Consider the following 21,035-nt stretch of genomic DNA (forward strand, 5'->3'; position numbering starts at 1 on the left):
GCTCTTCCTAGCCCCCTTTCCCCTTGCCCTGTATATTTCCACAGTGTTGTCCTTTGTAGGACCCAGCGTTTCCAGACGTGTTGGCTTTTAATGTTGCATGGGATTGCACCGTGCTCACTAGATCGCACGACCTCGCAAAACTGTCAGCCCTGGTACATGTATCTCTGGTATTTATCATTCTATGGTATCAATATGCTCATTCATCTTCTTTGGCAGAACAGCTCCATCTTCTGTTTTATTTCATGTTCTGGAAGTGCAGGCTCGATACGCTGTGCTCAGAAAAACATCTCTGGTGTTACCACTTCCCCTCTCTTCTGTTTGCCAGTTTTGAGCCCGGTAGGTGAGTGCTCTATGCTGACCATCAAAAGGGTTGCCTCTCCCATAGAAAGTAGTCAAAGCTCCATAAAGATACAACTCTCCATTTTTTTTTATAGCCAGCAGCATTCATTAGAGTGCCCGCAATATCAGCTTTTCTCTTGCCCCATTCTTGATATATGGGAACTCCAGCAGCCTGTTTCCCCCTCAGGTCACTGAGTCATCCTTTGCTGGTTTTTATTTTTCGGCTTTCCGCTATTTGCTCCTCCCTGCCTACCAGAGACAGTACTCCTGCCTTCCTCAAGCTCTCGTTTTTTTCCCCATCATAGGCTTCGCTGTTGCTCCAGAGGGACGCCATTTTATGAGATGTGTAAGCTTGATCACAGCTGTCTTGGCATCAGGGCCTTTTCTGTCAAGCCACCCATCATAATCAATGATTGCTGTCCTGTTCTCTCTCATGATTCTTGGTGGTGACAGGCGTATTGTTAGACTGTTCTGTTTTCTTTTCTCTGTTTTTCTGCCTAGTCAGATAACATCTTGCAAGTTTCCCTCATCTGCCTGTCATGTCTTGCTTTTCCTCCTCCTCCTCATAATTTCTTTCAGGGATCTGTGTGGTTTTCTGCCTGTCTTGTTCTGCTTTCTCCAGGTGACAGGCTATCACCAGCACCTCTCTTCTGAGGTGTCACTGCAGTACCAGCCCAGCTGTGGGTGGATTAATCAAGTATTTCCAGTGCGGGGAGGCAGAAGGAGAACGAGCAGTGAGGGACCGCTCTGCTGCCTCAGGTGCAAGGAGCAAACGTTCCAATCTCTGAGGAGCATTTGCTTCTTGGAGCAATGGTGTTATTCATCTTTCTCTGATGGTGCAGTGGGTCTCCTTGCAGTCGGGCCAGTGAGTAGCACATGCTCTGAAACGGATGTGTGTGGCCTAACATATGGGTAACTCTAACTGGCAAAATAACATTAAAATACTTTCCATTTGGAGAAGGAATTTATAGTAGCCAGACGAGTTGCAGAACAAACATCTCTTGTGCTTCTGCTGCTGTGTTTGTATGAGCCTGAAGGCTAACAAGCAGGCAGGGAGCTCTGGCCCGCTCAGCTGAGTAAAATAATAGTTTCCACTAACGATGAATTTCGAACGGATGGAATTTTCGCAACACCAAAAGAGCGCATCAAAGAAATAAACCTTCGTTTCCTCTCACCCCTCCCTGTCTGTCCTTTAACCTGCACAAAGACCGCAAACCACCATGTCAGTAATTACAAAAACATCTTTTCTGAGGAGGGAAACTCTGGAAGAGGCCATTGGAATAGGGGCTGGGCTTTTAAAAATTTTTGTCACAAGGTATTTAAATGACGTGTGATGTGGCACTTAGGGACATGGTTTAGTGGTGGACTTGGCAGTGCTGAGTTAGTGGTTGGATTTGATGATCTCAAGGGACCTTTTCAAACTAAATGAGCCTATGATTCTGTGTTTGTTCTTATAGACAGGCCTAGCAGAAGGCCTAGCTGATCAGGGGGAAAAAAACCAACCGGTTCCAATTGCTTTAAAGGTACACCAAAATGAAAATCCAGATTTAAGAATCTGTATATTCTACTCACAGCAGCCTAGCTTAAAAGTCTGAAATCCCAAAATTGTTTTGGCTGGAAAATATGGGTAGGGATCTGTTTAAGCAGCTTGGGATTTTCCTGATGTATTTTCCCATGCCCAGGGGAGGGATTTATTACATCTAATTATACATTTGAGATAATTGCTTTGGGGTAATGACCGACATTATCACTTTCAGCAAATATTTACAATGTAAGCTAAAAACCATCACAAATACTCAGTTTGCGTGGTTCTGAGTTTCCATCATTTGTTGCAAAATGCTGATATGTCTTGCAAACATCCCTTACTAGGCTGTTAAATAGATAAGAAGCTCTTGCACAGACTCAGGAGCTTTAGAGACTCACTGCCTGCCTCCTCTTCTTGTTCTGGTTTGGTACAAACTATTCCTGCCCATCTCAACCCTTATTTGGGGGGAGGTTTTTTTTTCTTGGTTGGGTTTTTGTTGGGGATTTTTGGTTTTGTTGGTTTTTTTGGTGTGGGTTTGGCTTTTTCTTTCAGAGGGGTGTTTTTTGTTTTATTAACCATCTTTGGCTGCGGCAGTTCCTGCTCCCCTTTGGCTCGAAGGGAAAATGTGTATCAAATGTCCCAGACAATATCACTGAGATGCTCTCCTCTCTCATTCTCTCTGTGAAAAGGAGAAAAACCAGAAAACTGAATCTCTATTTGCTACCAGGATATTTGTATGACCCTTCTCTGGAATGGGGCAGTAGGAGTGAAGCTGACTTAATTTTTACTGACCAAGTGATAAAGACAGGTTCCTGTCATACTGCCTAGATGATGCTCAGCCCAATTATCAAGTGGTGCCAGCCTTCTCAGAAATTCTTTCATTATCCCCACAGATGGTATTGTATTTCAGTGATATTTCTGTAGGATATATTGATAGGAAGAATTTGAGGATTCAAAGATATTTGAGATCAAGCAATGTGAAGGAAGAGCACTCACCAGCTGAGTTTTCCATGAAAGCTGATTCAGGAATAAGCTTTTTTCCCCTATTGTTAGAAAAGTATATGGAATTTTAATCTATAATGAGAGCTATTCATTAATTTAATGGAGAAAATGACCTGCTAAAAACAAACTTTAAAACTGTGTAAAACTAAAACATTTTAAGAACATTCCCTTGAATCTTACAGTCAGGCTGAAACTTGTAAAATGAACAGGGTAAAGTGAGACCAAAAATAATCTGATGTCAAGGACATCAGCGCTGAAAAGAAGAAACTTATTTCACTCCCTTTTCTTCTGAGATATATAGACATTTCTCCGTATTGTCATAATACATATTTTTATAAACAAAACAACTTGCTAACTTTCTTTTGTTTCTTTCCTGTGGGTTTTGGTTGCTGCTTTATGTAGAGTAGACTAATGGAAAAAATATGTTCAATAAAAAATGTGATAGATATTTCACATAAAAAACATCTGGACTGCAAAATATGTATCTATCTCCAGCACAAGAAGAAAAAAAAGGAAAAGAAAGTTGTCAGTAACTGAGATCCAGACCACAAAGACAGTAACTACCAATTAAATTCAATGCATGTTAAATGCCTAAACAAGAGTTTTAGTCGTGACCCTAATCGTTATGCTTTCTAAATTGATGATAACTCTTTCCAACAGCCATTCAAGAAAAGCACTTTAAGAAGCAAGTTGGCCAAACGACAAAAGAAGACAATATATCTAACAAGACTGCTGTACAAGAAGGTGGACTTCTACTAGAAGTGAGTGAAAAAATGCTGGTTTTTTTCTGGCTGTAATTTATTCAGTTGATGATATATTTGGGCTGATGATTTGTGTCAGCTTTGAACAAACAGTCAGGCTTGGTGTGAATCTTTCAAGAACCACACTCGTGATCACTTCTTGCAAGAGCAAGACTGGCAGTCGTGACAGTCACGGTGTCCATTGGGACAATTGCACCTTGCACTCTTGCTTGCATCCTTGAAATTACCAGTGAACTCCAGCAGGCCAGTTCACAGTTCTTTTTCACTTTTAGGTTTATTTTAGTTGGCCCATATTTTGAGGATGTCAACATCAGATTTCCTTGTTTCTGATCTGAGCTGAGAATATTCTAGGATATTTTAGTTCATCCTACTTCCTCAGCTCTGTGCTCTGCACACACACCATGCACCATGTCAGCAAAAGTTACCCCTTCTATGTACTTTTATCCCCCTTAGGCTGACTTTATATTGGCAGAGCAGCATAAAGGGCCCATGCAGTTACTGAGAATTGGATCCATTAATCTGAAGGAAGAATTAATACTGCTGTGAACTACTGAACCAGCTAGAGCACAGCGGTCCATCCCAGATACATCTGCATTTCAAATACATGATGTAATAATGCCTCTTATACACTTATGTCCTTGGAAATTCCTATGTGATTAAGATTACATATGTACAGTTGTTTTGGATAGGATAATACTCATGGTATAAAAATTGTGTTTTAATGACAACCCTGAGATGCATGTAAATGTAAATTAAATAGTAGAGTCCAGCAAATAATAGCTGAATACTATTAAATTAAAGCACATTTTACCATGAGATCCAATACCATAAGTTACTCAAGTCTGTGGAATGGAAACTTACACCCTGCTTTCCTTCCTCTTAATATTTTAGAAGATTTTAATTTTAGATTTCAAAACAAGTAACACAGAGGCATCTGATTAGTTAGTTCTACTGCCAAAACAAGATGTTTGGCTGTCAGGTGTTATTTTGCAGTCATTTCCATTCTCAATGAATAGGGAATAAAAGGTGTACAATAAAAGATAAATATGGTGAGTATATAATTTTTTAACAAGGGTCTCCTATATTTAGTCTATGTTTTGTTGTGTGTACATTACATGCCCACAAGTTATCGTCATTCAGCATCTTCAAACAGTAGTCCTACTGCTGTGAGTACCTGGAGAGAACACTGGCACACAATTTGGGGCAGGTTAAAAGAGACTGGTGTTACTAAATATGCTCTGTTTCCTGCAGGGTATGCAGGAGTCACATTCTCTCTGAATACAGGGGAGATATTTTATCCTGGATCATACTTAAAGTGGATCATTAACTGGATGATTAAGTGCATGTTAATATGAATGTACTTGCCAGGCTTCATTTATGGGCACGTCTGACCTAGAATAAGAGGGTGAATTTTCCTTGGGGCTTGTCGGGAATGTTCTCGGAGGAGTGAGTTTGGCTCGGATCCTCATTCAGTGGTTATGGCACATGAAAAAAAGTGGGTTTTTATGTTCCCCCAAATTCACCATGTTGGTTATTAAGAACTGTGGGATTTTAACTAAATATCACATTTTGGATTCCTTCCAAGAAGAAGCAAACCATGGTTGCTGTTCTTTGTAGACTGACTTGTGAATCTGACCACTTTATTTGCTCTCAAAAGGTATTTTTCAGCTGTTGAAAGCCCCTTTTCATGTCATGACAACACCTTGCACTGTGCAACCTCTCCTAGATGCTTTATATAATACAAAGCAGAATAATCTGAATCACCAAAATATGTGTGAATAATACTGTTCCTGAGTGCAATGTTAATGGAAAATCAAGAATAATTGCTTGTATTTTTTTCCTAGTGGGTATAGTCACTCTGCTTTATGTATAGATAGAAATAAAGGATAACAAGAACCTAATTACTGGTAATTGTGTATCTGGGACTCTTGAGTCTTGGAACAATGAAGTATTTCCCCTTTCAGCTTGAAAGAAAACAATGGAATTAGGCTGTCTTCAAAATATGTTTAAAATGTTTTTTATTTCAAAAGGCTTCTGCCACAACATGTGTTTTTTATTTAAGATTTTATGGAGATTTTTTACAGCTACAATCAAATAGCTTTCATCAGCAATAACAGAATAAACAATGATACCAGTTTATCAAAGACTTTTTAGTGGACCACAGCAGGTATCTAAATAAATAATTTCTTCTAGTGCTTTAAGATCATTTCTTCTGGATAAGAGAGACTTTTCTTGCCATCTTTGTTTCCCTTTGAAGGGAAGACAGACAAAGCTCTAAGAACTAAAGTCTTTATTTCTTAAGGGATTTTTTTTGAGTACGCCCCATTCTCGCAATCTTTACTGTCCTTGGAGACTTCAGATTCCAACAGTTTGACTGCAGTAATGATTTTTAACTTTGTGCTTTCAAAATATTTTCCAAGACAGGTGGTTTTGCAACCCTTGTGCCCCATGCCTTCTGGCAGAAAAAGGGCCACATTCGGTTTCTGAAGCCTGTTAGTGAATACTTAAGGAACACTGGGCCAAACCCATAACCAGAAAAAGGGGAAAATAAGCTGTATTGGCAGTCAATAAACCCAGATAGAGTTTATGGGGTGATGGGGTGGAGAAACACAATAAAATGGTGACTTGGGAAAATAATGAATCACAGGTGGGTATCTAGGCAATAGCCTTGATTGCAGGATTCATCTCATGGCTGTTAGCCACCTCCTGCTCTTCCAGAGTGGAAGAGTCCAGACTCAGAGTCTACACTATGGTGCTGGTAATTGCCCATCCCAAATGGCTGTGGAACTGTCATGTGTTACATTATTCACTGACCATTGGAAGGATTAAATGCTTGTTGTTAAGAGGGAGGCCCTATATGGACTAGCTTTCTTAATGACACACAATCAGGCATCACCCCATCATCACCTCCGACACTGCTCCTTCAGTAATCAGCACTCATACACCAAGCAGTACCCTGCTAAAATTGCCACTTGGGCTTTATTGACCACTTCACAGTTGCTCCTGCAGTTTTTCTGCTTGCTATGGAAGAATAACTGATGTTCAAATTTCTGTCTCAACCCTTGCTGCTGAAGAGGTGCCTTGATGGGCTCTCTTTTCTTCTTCATTTTGTCTGCTGGTCTTCTGTTAATGCTCTTGTAGGCTGAAGCATGGGATTTATGGCATCTCTGTCTCCAGATGCATCGGACATAATTCTTTTCCAGTGTGAAAATAGTGTTTTATAACCAAAATGTCACAAAAAATAGAAAAAAATACAGACAATGCAGGCAGCTCCCAAACAGATGCTAGTGGAGGAAGACTGCCTGGTTTTATCCCTTCCCTACTCACTGATGAATATCAATAAAGGCCAGACCTGGCCTTTTTTGTCATTTCTGTGCTCACTGGCAGTTCAGACTCTTTCAGAGAAGATCCATGTTTCTTTTCAGGATGCTCCAAGCCACACTTTTGTACAGTTCAGGGTCAGATTTCCACGATTCTTCTACTTTTAAGGCTTCAGGGCACAAGAATCACGTTTCTCTGGTTTTGTCTCATGGTTTTCTTTATGGCTCCTGTTGAAGATGACAGTCGTAAGACTGTCCTGATACATCTTATTCAGTGACACTCTACATTCCATTTAATTCCTTTATCAATGACCTGGATAATGGGATTGAGGGCACCCTTAGTCTGACAAGACACAAAATTGGATGGGATTGTTGGCCTGCTTGAGGGCAGGAAGGTTCTACAGAGAGATCTGGAGAGGCTTACTACTTATTTAAATTTTTAGACAAAGACTGTCAGGTGCCTGGCATCTTAAATATCTTAAAATCACAGTCATATGGTCCTTTATTTAAAAATAAATATGCATGTTTGAAAGGTATTATTTAACAATATGTTGCTACCTTAGAAATGGGTGCAAATAAGAAGCTTTCTGGGAGTTACTTTGAAGAGAGAGGTGAATGTGCATATTTTGGCACTGAAAGGTATCTCCCAGTGGCCTCTACTAACAGCTTGAACTAGAGTTCAAGTTTCATTCTGAGGGAGTTGGAAAATGATACATTAGAAAACATCCTATTGGTGCTGTTCTTCACTCTGCATGAGGAAATAACATAGGAAACCCTTTTCCCTCTTGGTTTCCTGTCATTTTTTTAAACTTGTTAGTGTAATTCCACTTCCTCCTTCCAAACTGATTTATGTAATCAGCTCTTGATAAAACTGTGCTCTTGAAAAAGGTACTCCAGTTTGAATTTCAGTCTGAAAGCAAGAGATTTTCCTCTTCCTGTTATTTTTAAATTTAAACTTGAAAAGGCAAATTGCAAGTCCAACAAAGTGCATGGTGATTATATGGATCTATGACAAAGGCACAAGCTTCACAAATCAAAAACTGGTAGAAAGAGTTGTTTTTGGTTTATTCTGGTCTGGAATTCCTTTTCAGCTTCCAATGCTGCTGACACTTTCCTAGCACAGTCCTTCTAAAGTAAATCCTGAGAGATGATGATACAGTGCTCATTTTCTTAATCTACATCAAAATAGGAAATTCTCATAAAAAGCTCATAGTCTAGTGGTTTTTTGTTTCAGTTAATGCAACTTTTTAAACTTACCCAAACAATGCTTTTGCTTTCCTTTGTTTTCAAATGTGAACCTTCTCCCAGTAAATTAGATGATATGATTTAAGCTGACATTAGTGACTTGGGGTGACTTATGGAGAATTCATCCATGAAAAAAATCCACAAATGGGGTTAGGAGTGCTGTTTTATCACATGCATGCATTCAATTTTTTCTTGCCAGGCATAGGCAAAACACAAAGGAACACTTTAGAGGCCCTGGTCCCTTTTTATCTTGCTTTTCAAATAGGCATATTTCTGAAATCCAGACTTGAAATTTGGCATGGCCACAGCTCTGTGCAAAAAACATCCTTTCTGTTGCCCTTTAAACAAATAACTAATGTTCTCGCTTATTCTTTTCTTTTTTTTTTTTCTTCTTCTCTGACAAATCTGGATAGAAAAGCCATGACCGCTAAATTCCATTTGCTCTCTCCTCCAGTCCTTAGTGCTACTGTTACGACTGCAACAATCATGATGCTGCCACAGTGCTGAGATTTCTGAAATACAGGAGGTGGCACCATCCAACTTGACAGGGCGACAGAGAAAACCAAAATCATGTTATCCCCTCCCTTCAGATTTTCAGCCAAACTACAAGAAAAGTGATAGAAGGTGGGTTTTGATGGGCAAAACTGTGTGGAAATAGTGAACAAAATGGTAACCACAATTGCCAGCACACATAGTGTCTGAGAAGCTTGACTTTTGCCAGGACTTTTGCAAGAGTTTTATGGAGGGATTTGAAAAGGAAAAATAGGTTCTTCTGTAGAGGCTTGTGTGGAGCCTTTTCGCAAAAGGGAAAATGCCAGTAAGTGCTTGTTTTCAAATCTCGTCTATGGGTGACATATTGGGCTGCTGAGAGTTAGTATTTAGATTCTCCAACACAAAATTACAGATTATAATTGAGAGGGGAGCAAGCTGGAAGTGGATTGGAAAATCAGGACAAGCAACTTATGTTTAGCGTGACAGAGTAGGGGGAGCAGGCAGCTGGCACAGGTGTGTGGTGAGGAGAGACAGTTATCATCCCCTGGTTGGTGCTGGCATCAGGAAAAGTGTCTTCTGTTTGTCAGGAGAGAGGCAAACCTGCTGTCATATGAGGAGGGCTAGCTGAGAACTTTTAGTTGTACCAGTGAAAAGAGCAGCTGTCCATCCGCAGTGTTAAGGTGAAGAATTAATAAGCTTTGGGCACAGACCAGACAGATGCCGATCCGAATTTCAGGCGCTGTTGCTGTCTCCAGACTGTTCATCACAGCCAACTCCACCCGAGCTCACTTTTCACAGCCGCTTCCTCTGTTTCTGCTCAGGCTATTTCGGTGCCTCTTGGAGAGAGTCCAGTGGCCACATAACTTCCTCCAACAAAACATATTCTCCCATTTCAGCTCTGTTAGGCTTTTTTCCTCTCACTGGCTTCAGAGCTAATCCTTGACAACTATTTCCACCAGTCAATGGGTTTGGTATCTGTATCTGAACCCTGCATCGAATAGATGCACCAGGACTTAGTCTGCTACTAGAACTGACTTCTTGCATTCAGGTAACAAAGGCATTCATAACACACTGCTCCTTTCCTACTAATTTCTTAATTTACTTTTGAGGAAGTGTTTTTGAAGATGGCAAAGTCATGTATTGCAAAAAAAAAAACCCTAAAACATAGAAGAAATAGAAATACACTTTAAATAATTGCAATCCTACATTGTTTTAATTTGTCTTCAACTGGTTGAAGTGAAATTATAAATGAGCAGCCTAAACTGTATTCACAGATGACACTTGCTTTCAGTATATTCCTCATTCTCAATTCAGAAAAGCTCATGAGCTGCAGCCTTGCTATCTTCTCAATAAGATGAAGTGATGAGCAAGAAAGCAGGTCCAGGCTAGACTGTGTCCAGTCTGGAGAATTTTTGCAAATTTGCAATGATTTTGTTTAGGACGTTTCAAAAGAAAAACCTACATATTTTACGAGAAATATTGAGTACATTCCACTTTCACTTTTTGTCTGCCTTAATTAATAAAATTTAAATGCTTGAACCAAAGCAGAGGCTTGCAGAAGAGACTTGGGGAAGGATTCATTTAGTCTATAATGCAGCTTAAGATCTGCAGTCATTGCTGCTGGTTAGAGCAGTTGTCTCTAACTTTCTATCCTCACCCCTCTCCAGATAATCCACTGTCATTCACTTGACATCTAGATTAGAGGAAGTGTTGCCTGCCTCTCTGGGTCAGCATAATGCCTTTATAGCAGGATTCACCCCTGCTGTCAAAATGGGTTAGGGTGTGTTTGATACAGGATACTTACAGGATACAAAACATGCATAAGATGATAACTCGCAGAGTAAAACTGTTCCCAGAGTCAACTTCAGGAATGCCACACTCCCTGAAAATTCTGCTGAACTGAAACAGTGTTTATAAAGGCTGGTTTAGCATATATTATTGAACAGAATGTGAAATACAGATTGTTTTGCTCTTCTCCCCACCCCCTGAAATAGTTTCATGTTAGAAAATGTGGTATATAGTGCTAAATACACAGAAAAAGAGTGCTCTGAAATTAGGACATAACACTCTGGTTGCAGTATATAGGCTGCAACATTGTCTCTTCTAGATTTTGATTCCTTACAGAAAGAGATGTCTGCCATTCATCCTCATTAACAGTTTGCAAGTACAAATAAAAGCTGTGGATGGAATATTATGACGGCTTCCTCTCTTCAGAACTTGATGCACTTACATGTAAATAACACTGAAAAAAAAATCCAGACATTTGGTACTTACATATGTCTAATTGTCCAACTTGTTGGATAAATATTATTTGAGACTCTTTTCAGTAACTTATTTCTGTGAAAGATAATGCCTAATCTTACTACATTTGTTATTGCAAAGTCTACCTACCTAAATTTGTTATTACAAGTGCAGAGTAGTGAGCAATTAATGCTTCATTTTGAGTCTTCTCGAATGGAATTAATCAGGCTTGCATTTTCTGCATTGAAATTGTTGAAGAGAAGACTGAAAAGCTCAGAGCAGCTGCAGAATTCAGAAAGGACGAAGAGCTGAACTTGCACTGAAGATACGATATTGCCCCAGCTTTGCTTCCATCTGTGAATACAACATCTGCTTTTGAGGAAGTGAAATGAGAAACTGCATAAATCAATATAAAGATAGTTTCTATTTCCAAGTGTAGTCCAGGGCATAGTATTTGTGAAAGAGCATTGACAGGAGGGTTCCATTACTAGTAGAGCACAACTTTAAATTCAACATCATGATTAATGAGGAGGCTAAAGGAAAAGATATAATGATTACGTTGTAATTTAGTATCCTTTCATGATAATTGCTAAGGGGAATGACATGTTACTCATCCATGTACTCACTAACTATCTAGCAAACATCATATCTATATCTATGTATTAATAAACAAAAATGTGCTTTCCCCTAACAATTTTAGAATTAATGATTTGAATATTCTTCTTGGTATTATTTTGAGTAGTCTCCAGTACTTGTATACTGTCTATTAACCTCAGGTAACACTCATATTCTTGCTTCCCATATGAAATCCTAAATGGTAATGCAAAGAAAAGAGTCATGAAATGTTTACAATTAGGCCTGAAAAAATTCACCAAACAATGCCATCAATAGAAGACATTTTTGGTGATAAAATTTTTTTCTAAACAAGCATGCCATATAACAAATTTATACTGAGGTGTTCAGCATCACCCATGAATTCACTTTTGCATCAACAAAACCTTCCCTAACCTGTCTTGAAGCTATTAGTCATCAGTACTGCTCCTCTGTGGGAGCATGGTTTGTATTCTCTTTTCCAGAGCTTAGTACTTGTGGAAAAAAAGGGATTTAACTGGGATGCATCTCTTTCTATTATGCACCACATCAACTTTCTACACAGAGTCAACTGAGGCTTCAGGCCTTGTTTCTCAGTCCCATCTTGGGCAGAGTATTTGATTTTGAAGCACCAGGCTCATCGGGGGCCAGCAGTTCACGTATAGGGTAACAAAGAGAGGCCCTATCCCAAGGGCTTGACACAGACTAAGCAAGCTTTGTTACAAAAGCTTAGCTTGGAAGGAATGTATAATGGAAGAAAAACTGCATTTACAATTTTGCATCATGCATTCAAAACAACTTCAAAGGCAAAGCTGTTCTTGGTTGTGTCCAATACTTATTACATATCAAGCATATAAAAAACATCACCATGGTTTAAAATGTGTTTACATGTGTGCACACATTGCAATCTCACCCTCCAGGGAACTACTATGTTTTCTTGAAAGTTTATAGCTCACAATTACCGGAGCCCAATGACTTACATTTTCCTAACTGATTTCCAGGAGGCCAGTTTTGACTGCTGCCTCTTGACAAGCCACAGTGTTCCAGCTCCCTTGTTAGGCTGAAGACACGTATTTAAACAAGTATCTCTGAGGTTTCCCTAATTTCTTCATGGAACTGATGGAATATTGAAAAATGGAATAATGAGAAATTTCACCAGCTGAATGATTCACAATCATCTGTGCCTTTCAGATGGCCCAGCTGTTCTCTCTGACAGCAAATGAGGGGGCCAGGCTCAAATCTATCTGGCGTTGTGAATGATCTTTGAAAATGTTGATCTTGGTAGTGCAGCACTAGGTGCTGAATTTCCTTACTGAAAGAAGCCTGAAGTGATATCCTGGGTCAAGGACACAAGCAGGAACATGAATGTTGTTTTATCTGGGGTGACAGAAGGAGTGACAGGGGCATAATTGTCATATATACATATTTTTTTGTATTTGAAAATAGACGTTTCTGCTGCCTATGAAAAACAGTTTATCAAATTGAGCACTTTCTCTCTGACAGGCTTCCCATAGAACTCCATGTCTGTAGATTTCAGCTAGTACTTCCTTCCCTGGCTCAAATGATGGAAATTTGTCTTCTGTTTTGTTTCTTTTGCCTGAAATTTAATCTGTACACGCAAACCCTTGATCAAAACTGAATGCTAAAACAATTCTGCCACTCTCCTTTGCACGAAGTAGTGCTTACTCACAGAAATATTCCTTTTGAAGTTGCTTTGTAGATACCAGAGAAATAAATAAGAGTCCAGAGGGCTAAGAGATATGGTACTTGTTGAGCAAAGGCCATATTCTGATGTCACCAGATATGGCATTTCTGAATAGTCTTTTATGCTGTGTTTTATTTCAGGGTTCTGTAAGAGTTAATTGTTTTTTTTAATTTATAAAGAGAACCTCAGGGATTCAGAGGGATTTTTGAGAAGGGCAATTATGAGTTCTAAAAACACCAGTGGAAAGAAATACTAATTCACTAAACAATGCAGTTTAAGACAGAAGACACGATTAACTGTCTGCATTTTCCTCCTAATATTCATAAGACATGAACGAGTATATAATTTCCAGAGTTTTTAAATAGCTACTTATTTAGATCACCAGAAAACCACCCCATCCCACATAGGATGCAAAAACCCAGTGATCCACTATTAAATGAAGCTGTTCCAGATAAACTATGAGCCAACTGACCCTGGAAATGTAGTACCCAAGTTGCGTGACTTGAGAATCTGTTCAAAGCAAGGCATGGCTGCAGGCCTTGACTGTTGTACTTTAGTAGCCATAGTAACATGGTCTCTGGAGACCTAATGCTAGTGAATTTTCCTTTATTTCAAGGAAGAGTAATAAGAGAAATGTGCATTGGAACTTGTTCTCTCTCTTTTTTTTTTTTTCCTCCTCCTTATTTTTACTATGCCATGACCTTGACCAAAATATCTTTGAAGTATTTTCTGGCTGATTTTCTGCTATGAGATCAGGAAAAAAAATCAGGATATATAAAGGATCTTGCCAAAGGAAGTCCTACCTTCCTCAAAATATTTGCCTTCATTCCCAAAGAGAATCTCTTGACTAATAAAGTTTCAAAAACTTCTTAATGGAAGGAACTGATAACTTTCATCTCACAGCTACTGCGGGCACCAGAATAATATCTTTCTTTCTTTGAACTGACAGATTAATTGTTTTTTTGTTTCAGTAGCAGGTGCAGCTTTTCGTGAGTACATAATTGGATGTACATGTTTTTTCAAAAGAACACAGGCCCCTCTCTGGTGCCAAGCTCTCTCTTTTTTTTTTTTTGATTTGGGAAAATTGTCCCACATGATTTCATTTTTAAGTACAATGTAGAAAACCCATGTAAGTGTTTTTAAAAAGCCAAATACAAACAAAAAAATGTTCACAATACATACTTAAGTCTGTCTCACATGTTTCAGCTATTATCCTGGATTTGAAATTCCATCTGTCATTGAATCCATATGGTTTACCAAATGGCAGTTTAAAACCATGTATTTTTTTTCAGATTTGAAGTCAGTTGTTTTTTGTTGTAAAAGTTTTAAGGTCCATATTAATACTTTTGTGTGTTTGTTTCTGTGTGCATGTGACCCTCTGTGCATGTGTAAGAATAAGCAATACTGCAAAAAAATTTTAGGATGCAAGGATTTCAATCTTTACTGATTGAAACACACTTGTTGTACACAAAGCAAATACCACCAACATTGAATTGTGGAGTTTGGTTATTTCATCTGCTAAATGCAAGAGCCCCATTTAGGATTTCCATTACTTCTGCTGAGAGGATTAAAATGAAATGAGGAGAGCTGCCTTTACCTCTCTGCGCTGTCCCCTCAGTGTTTGGGGCAAACATGTGCTTACATTAGGGAGTGCGAACTGCACCGGTATGAGACTCGTTCACGTCCCCTTTCCTATTTCATCTCCCCAGGTTATCCATTACTCAGGCACATGGCTGCTGTGGTTCTGACACAGCACACCAGTGCAGCCTCCTGTTCACTGGGAATGAGAGAAAGCTATTGCTGAGAATTTTATTTCAATAACTGAGAATGCTTAAAAATTGCAAGTGGAGCCATATACTTTGTTGTGCTGTTTAATGTGACACGTGGTAACTTAGAACAAAAAAGCTGGGAATCGTTTTTGCTCATTCCCATGGACTAAAGCTGCTTCCCTCTCCCACTTGGTCTAACTAATCACTAGGCTTCTGGCCAGAAAAATGGAAAAATCTCTATACAGTGTTACTGTAAAGGATTTCAGTATGTATTTGGTACCTGAGAGATTTATCTGAGAGGTTGGAAAAGGTTTTTACTATTTAAAATTTTACTAATTTTCAATCACCATTACCCACTCAGGGGGTGGGTAATGTGCTAGCAAACACCCTCCTCCTTATCGCCACCTGTGGAAAGTAGATAAGAAAAATATAAATCCCAGCCCAGCTCTGACTCTGTTCAGAGTCTTCTGTGATGCAGATGTCTGCTTTCCCACTGATCTATAGTTTAGGGTAATATTGAGAAAGCAGAAGGATTTGCAGGCGTGGATGAGACTCATTGGTAAAAAGTTTTACATGATGTCCAGCTTGTCCTTTTTTAATGTGGCTGAAGCAGCAGGTTCCCTGGATAAATGAGGTTTAGAGACATGGAATTTGTGTTAATCCTCAGTTGAGTCATGTGGCTCCATAAAAGTTGTTTTTTCACCAAAGTGGATTTTGCTTTCCTTGCTTGCAGAGCAAAGCATCTGTTGTCTGCAGTTGGGGTCATGAAAACCAGGGGGTGCTTATTGAAGATATATAACCTCTGGAGAGGACACCAGCATTTTGAGAACAAACCAAAAACAAAGCAGGAGAAATTTGTAAATCTCTTCATTTACATACATGCCTCAAATCCATACTTGTTTCTGGCTTAACTTAAACACATGGCTCCTTGAACTTTTCTTCCACTTCTTTCTTCTTCCTTCCTCCCACCTCTTTCTTAGTACATCCTCCAGCCTCACAGATGTAGTTGCCAGTGCACTGTTGTGAGCCCTTGGAAATACACATGGTCGCATTTCCCTTTCCAATTTTTAGAAACTGCTGCACCTAGTCCAGCCTGACTCTAGCTCTGTGAAAAAAAACATGTGTAGAGAAAAACCTTCCTGCTTTCCACTGTGGGGGATGAAGTCTTATGTTTTAAAGGTAGAGACTATCTCTTTTGTATGTGTCTAGGCCTAAAGAGTACGTACCAATATGTTGAAGAAGATTAATTTATTGAATAGAGGAATTTATCTCTTGATTCATACAAGCAATCCTTGGCAAATGCAGATGTTCCTACAGGGGCTGAAAAACTCCAGCTTGCCTGCAGGACCATGGAGGACATTTTAAGGATGTTCAGCATGATAATGTGTAAGATTCTTTAATAATATTCAGATCTTGTGGTCATTGTTAAGCTTTTCCAGATAGGGCTTGGTGTATTAGTTTGTGTAGCTTAAGAAATTTTTTTTAATCAAGGACATTTCTTTTTGGTTTTTTTTTAATATTCTTAACTTCTACCTGGTCCAGTTTCATGGGCAGGACTCAAGGTCTTTCAGAATTTGCATGATAAGAGCCAGAGACAAAAAGGAGCTCCTTTAAGTGTCCTACAGTTATCTTTATGGAAAATTTTAGTCTATCCAAATTAAAAGGCCTGCCAGACGTTCAAAATGTAATAAAATTCCTAACATTACATCACTGATGGTTTCACTGCTGTGAAGACAAGTCCAAAGAGACAAGATGCCAAAAATGCTTTCTTGTCTCCATTTGACATTGGAAATGTATATGACAGTACCATCTATGGAGGTTCCTCTCAGTGCAGTGAAAGGCGCAGATGCGAACATGCAGAAATCTTGACGTACCATCTTCTGGTCGGTGAGGTGCTGGGACAAATTTGGGCATTATTTAGGGCAGGAAATAGCACCAGAGCAATTCTTTGTGCTTGAAGAGTTGACAAGGATAACTAGTATTCAAGCCCAACTAGGCAGAGATCACACTTATTCTGCAAAGGATCCGTAGCTATGGAGCTGACCTGGAGCAAAACAAGATTTGCCATTGACTGTTCTTAGCATTGACTTATGGTTAGTGTTGACCTGATTGAATCACTTGCTGCTACAGCCATTGAAGGCTCTCCACTACTTTTCTCAAGTCATTGTTTCACAGGTTTTTCAAGGCACAGAGCCTCTGGCCAAGTGTGGTTCCACGGGGCCACGTTTCCAAAGGTGCTCCACATTTATGATGGGGGCCAAACCTTCTGAGGAGGTCAGTCTATTGTGCACTGAACTCTTGAAATTTTGCCCACCATTGTCACAGTGGGAACAGCCTTCAAGCAGTCTTGGAAATCTGGTCCTTATTTAGGAACCAAAAAGAGAACCAAGCTCACAAAAATATGTCAGTGTATCTGGTTACTGAGTAATTGAAAATCTGTCCTCGCTGTGCTTTGGGATTAACTCAGGATTAATAGGCACATCAGTAAATTGAGAGTAAGATGAAGCAGGGATAATAATAATATAGCAGTATTTCAGCAACAACTATTTGAACTGTAATCTCAAAGACCTCAAAACCATCACATGAAAGAATCTAAACTACGTTGGAATGCAAGCCTGCTGGAGCAAAGATATGTTACCGAACTTTTATCAAGGGAAGAGAAGCAAAATTAGTCAGTCTGCATGCAGCATGATCTTAATGTTTACATCCTGTATTTAATTTAATCCTTACTTTTATTTTTGGATTTCTCTGGTTGCTTTCCTTGCATCACCAAGTGTATAAGAATTAATTCAGCTCTTTTCTCAATTAAATATTGTTTTATTTAAATATTGTGAAGTATTTATTGTCTACTTTTTATATTCATCGCATTTATGCAATTATGCTATGTCCGTATTTTTATAGCAGCTTAAGAAAGTAGCCATATAAAAAATACAGATCCAGTTTTAAAGTCATAGCTACAACAGCATATGTATTTAATTTTCTCCTTGGTTATTATTATATTATATGTATTAATGCATACATATTCAAAGCAATTATTATGGAATGTGAAGTTTTAAATTAAAAGGAAAAACAAAGTAGCTGACCCTTGCTATTAAACTTTTAATTCTATGAATTAATGAGAAAATACAATTATGCAGACAGTTAAGCAAACAATAAACTAGTAATGTAATATGGTTGTTACACTGTAATTAACTATCTTAACCTTTTTAGAAAAGGAAAGAAAGCATGTTCCAGGTTGATATTCATTTTTCATGGTAGGAAAGAAAAGGCCTTTCTGCAAAAATTTGGTGTTCAACTTTTTGCAGAGTGAGTTTTTTCATATGTAGAATATTCTTAAAATGATTACATTCATACTCATTTTATTCTTTATCTTCTGATTACCTTTTTAAGTATTTTATTTTCCTTTTTTAGTCACTGAATGGTTTTGCCTTGGTGGTGAGCGCAGATGGAATGATATTCTATGCGTCATCAACAATTGTGGACTACCTGGGGTTTCATCAGGTAAACATATTGAGAAATACTGAGAATACCCAGTCACTGATGTTGTATTTCTCGTCACCACTTCTGCTAACTATATTTTTAAATGCAGCACTGTATGTTGCTACCTTATCCACCTTATCCACCCTATAATTCTACTGCTGATTAGACATACACTCTTACTGAAATAAGGTTATTTTATTACATCATTTCAGACTACTTTTTTTGATAAATCTGACATGTGAAGATTTATTTCTTGTAATTCCCTTTTATAAAGATTTTGTTAGCAGAAGCATGATCCATTATAAAACTATATTTAGCTAGAAGTTTCTTTTCAATTTCAGTATAAGATGCTGCTTTTCTAGGCTGATTGTCTGTGTGTAATAAATATATTCTAAAGTCACAGAATAACAACCATGGAGTTGGAAACAAACTCTGGAGGTCATCTAGTCCAACCTCCTGCTCAAAGCACATAGAGCCAGAGCAGGTTGATCCAGGACTCATCTAGTCAAGCTTTGAGTTTCTGTGACCCCTCTGGAAGATGTGTTCCAGTGTTTAGCCACCACGACTGTAATTTTATTTTTGCTTACTATTAAGTCTCAGTTGTGTCTGTTGCTTCTTGCCCTCTCACTGTGTTCTGAGAAGAGTCAGGCTTTGTCTTCTCTTCCCCTGCTCATTTGGTTGATGTAGACAGCAGTATGTTCTTTCTGAGATTTTCCCTTCTGAAGGCTGAATAAACCCTGTTCTTCTCTCCTGGATGGGCTCCAGCTCTCTTCAGTGTCTTGGTAGCACTCTCCTGGGCTCATTTTGATATGCTAATCTCTTTCTTTTCATGGGGTACCCAAAATTGAGAGAGAAATTTGCCTTTGCTGAACTTCCTGAGATTCCTGTCAGCCTATTTTTACAGCCCACCAAGGAGCTGTCTTGCCTTTCCCAGCTGGTACCCTCTGCAAACCTGCTGAGCATGCATTCTATCCCATGATTCCTTAGTCAAGAAATTAAACAGGGTTTGTCCCAGCATAAAGCCCTGGGGGATGCCACTAGTCATCAGCTGCCAGTTGGATGTTTTTATTACTCACATTTGCATATGTACAAAAGAGTTAAGAATAGAAAGAATCATCTTAGGATGTGAACAGAAAAAGCAGATGTTGAAAAGTAGGGGCCTCTGAAACAACTTTCCTCAATCAATCTGCTCTGAAGGTGTTCTACACCTGCCATTATTTTAAGCAAAGTATCAATCTAAGGATAAGTGGCTACCCCCCTACAGTTACTAATTAACTATTCCTTGTTGTAATTGTTTCAGACTGATGTAATGCACCAAAACATATATGATTACATTCACGTGGATGATCGCCAGGATTTCTGTAGACAACTGCACTGGGCCATGAATCCTCCCCACATGTTGTCTGGACAGCAACTACAGTCAGAAACAGGTGGGATTGTGTATGTTGATTGGAAACATAGGCACCACTGTACAGAGGTAGAATTCCACTCCAGCTATGCCTGTGTCAGTACCATGTCAAGTCAGATTCTTCACTGGAAAGATGCATAGTGGCCATTTATTTATGTTATTGTCTCAGAGGTGACATTTCCTCTTGATCCTGGGAATTTATAAGGTAGAATGTGCCACTGGTGCTACAAAGTTGTTTCCTTTCTTTTTCTCTGACTGATGTGCCTACACATATTCTTACACATGCAGAATGAACAGCGTAAGTTCTTCATACTGCCAAACTTTTGTTGGCAACAGATCAGGACATCAATAGTCCTCTCACTGATGCAAAAGGTTTCTGTACAGAACCACAGTGGCAGCACCATTGTCTGCCATTTGTTTTCACATGCAAAATGATGTAGACAGAAGCCTTCTGAAGAAAAAGTAGGTTTAGCAAGGCACTTTTTCCTCTGAGGCTGTATTTCCCTAGGATAGGAGTTGGATGCCTGTGCTCAAGGTTTCTCCTACACGAGGTGTTAAGCTGAAATCACAATTACAGAACATATAATCAGGTCAAAACTGTTAACCTTATAAAGAATTATTGATCCCAGCAAAACATATGCATTTCATCAGAAGGTGAGGTAGTAACTGAGGAAATAAGTTGGGAAGTATAGTCACTAGATTAGTGGGGAGAAACCTGCAAGAAATCCTTCAGCAACTTTTATGAAGCCCTCAGGAACAGAGTCATGAAACTTTGGTGGAATTTCTTGCATTTCCTGTAAAACGGTTTCTATGTTTTACAAGAGTCTTACAGATACCTGAGGAACTTTGCAAGATTTTGTATGCAGGAAACAAACTAAACAATGTGCACTAATATTTCAAACAATTTAAAATTTAACAATATTTTGAATTTTTGTCCTAATGTATATCATGGAGAATTTCAGTTCCTGAATTCATACTTTTGTAAAAATATTCATGTCTTTTGGGAAATATTTTAAAAGCTGTGCACTTGTCCAAAAAAATCAAGGAGGCGCAACAGCTGAACATTAGCTAATCATCTACTGTCCATTTTTTAGTTCTGTTTTCTTTCTTGCATTAGCATTTTTCCTTGTTTTGTTCTCTTGTCTAACACATTTTCT

General features: G+C 38.8%; 1 protein-coding gene and 1 long non-coding RNA gene across 2 annotated transcripts in view; one reads left to right on the forward strand and one right to left on the reverse strand.

The window, feature by feature from the left end:
* LOC121672849 (aryl hydrocarbon receptor repressor-like) overlaps positions 1–21,035 on the forward strand; it is an 88,799-nt gene that overhangs the window by 53,119 nt on the left and 14,645 nt on the right. The window contains exons 4-6 of the mRNA XM_042045759.1: positions 3,527–3,627; positions 18,402–18,491; positions 19,771–19,900. Of these exons, the coding sequence (XP_041901693.1) occupies positions 3,527–3,627; positions 18,402–18,491; positions 19,771–19,900 (321 nt within the window). The remainder of the gene's footprint in view (positions 1–3,526; positions 3,628–18,401; positions 18,492–19,770; positions 19,901–21,035) is intronic.
* The window catches only part of LOC121672851, a 31,000-nt gene continuing 16,793 nt past the window's right edge, over positions 6,829–21,035 (reverse strand). Inside the window, exon 3 of the long non-coding RNA XR_006019010.1 lies at positions 6,829–11,279. This is a non-coding gene — a long non-coding RNA (uncharacterized LOC121672851). The remainder of the gene's footprint in view (positions 11,280–21,035) is intronic.

Source organism: Corvus kubaryi, unplaced genomic scaffold (genome assembly GCF_017639235.1).
Source record: "Corvus kubaryi isolate FWS band 111438036 unplaced genomic scaffold, C.kubaryi_AGA036_p1.0 65005, whole genome shotgun sequence".
In the NCBI taxonomy this organism is placed as follows: domain Eukaryota; kingdom Metazoa; phylum Chordata; class Aves; order Passeriformes; family Corvidae; genus Corvus; species Corvus kubaryi.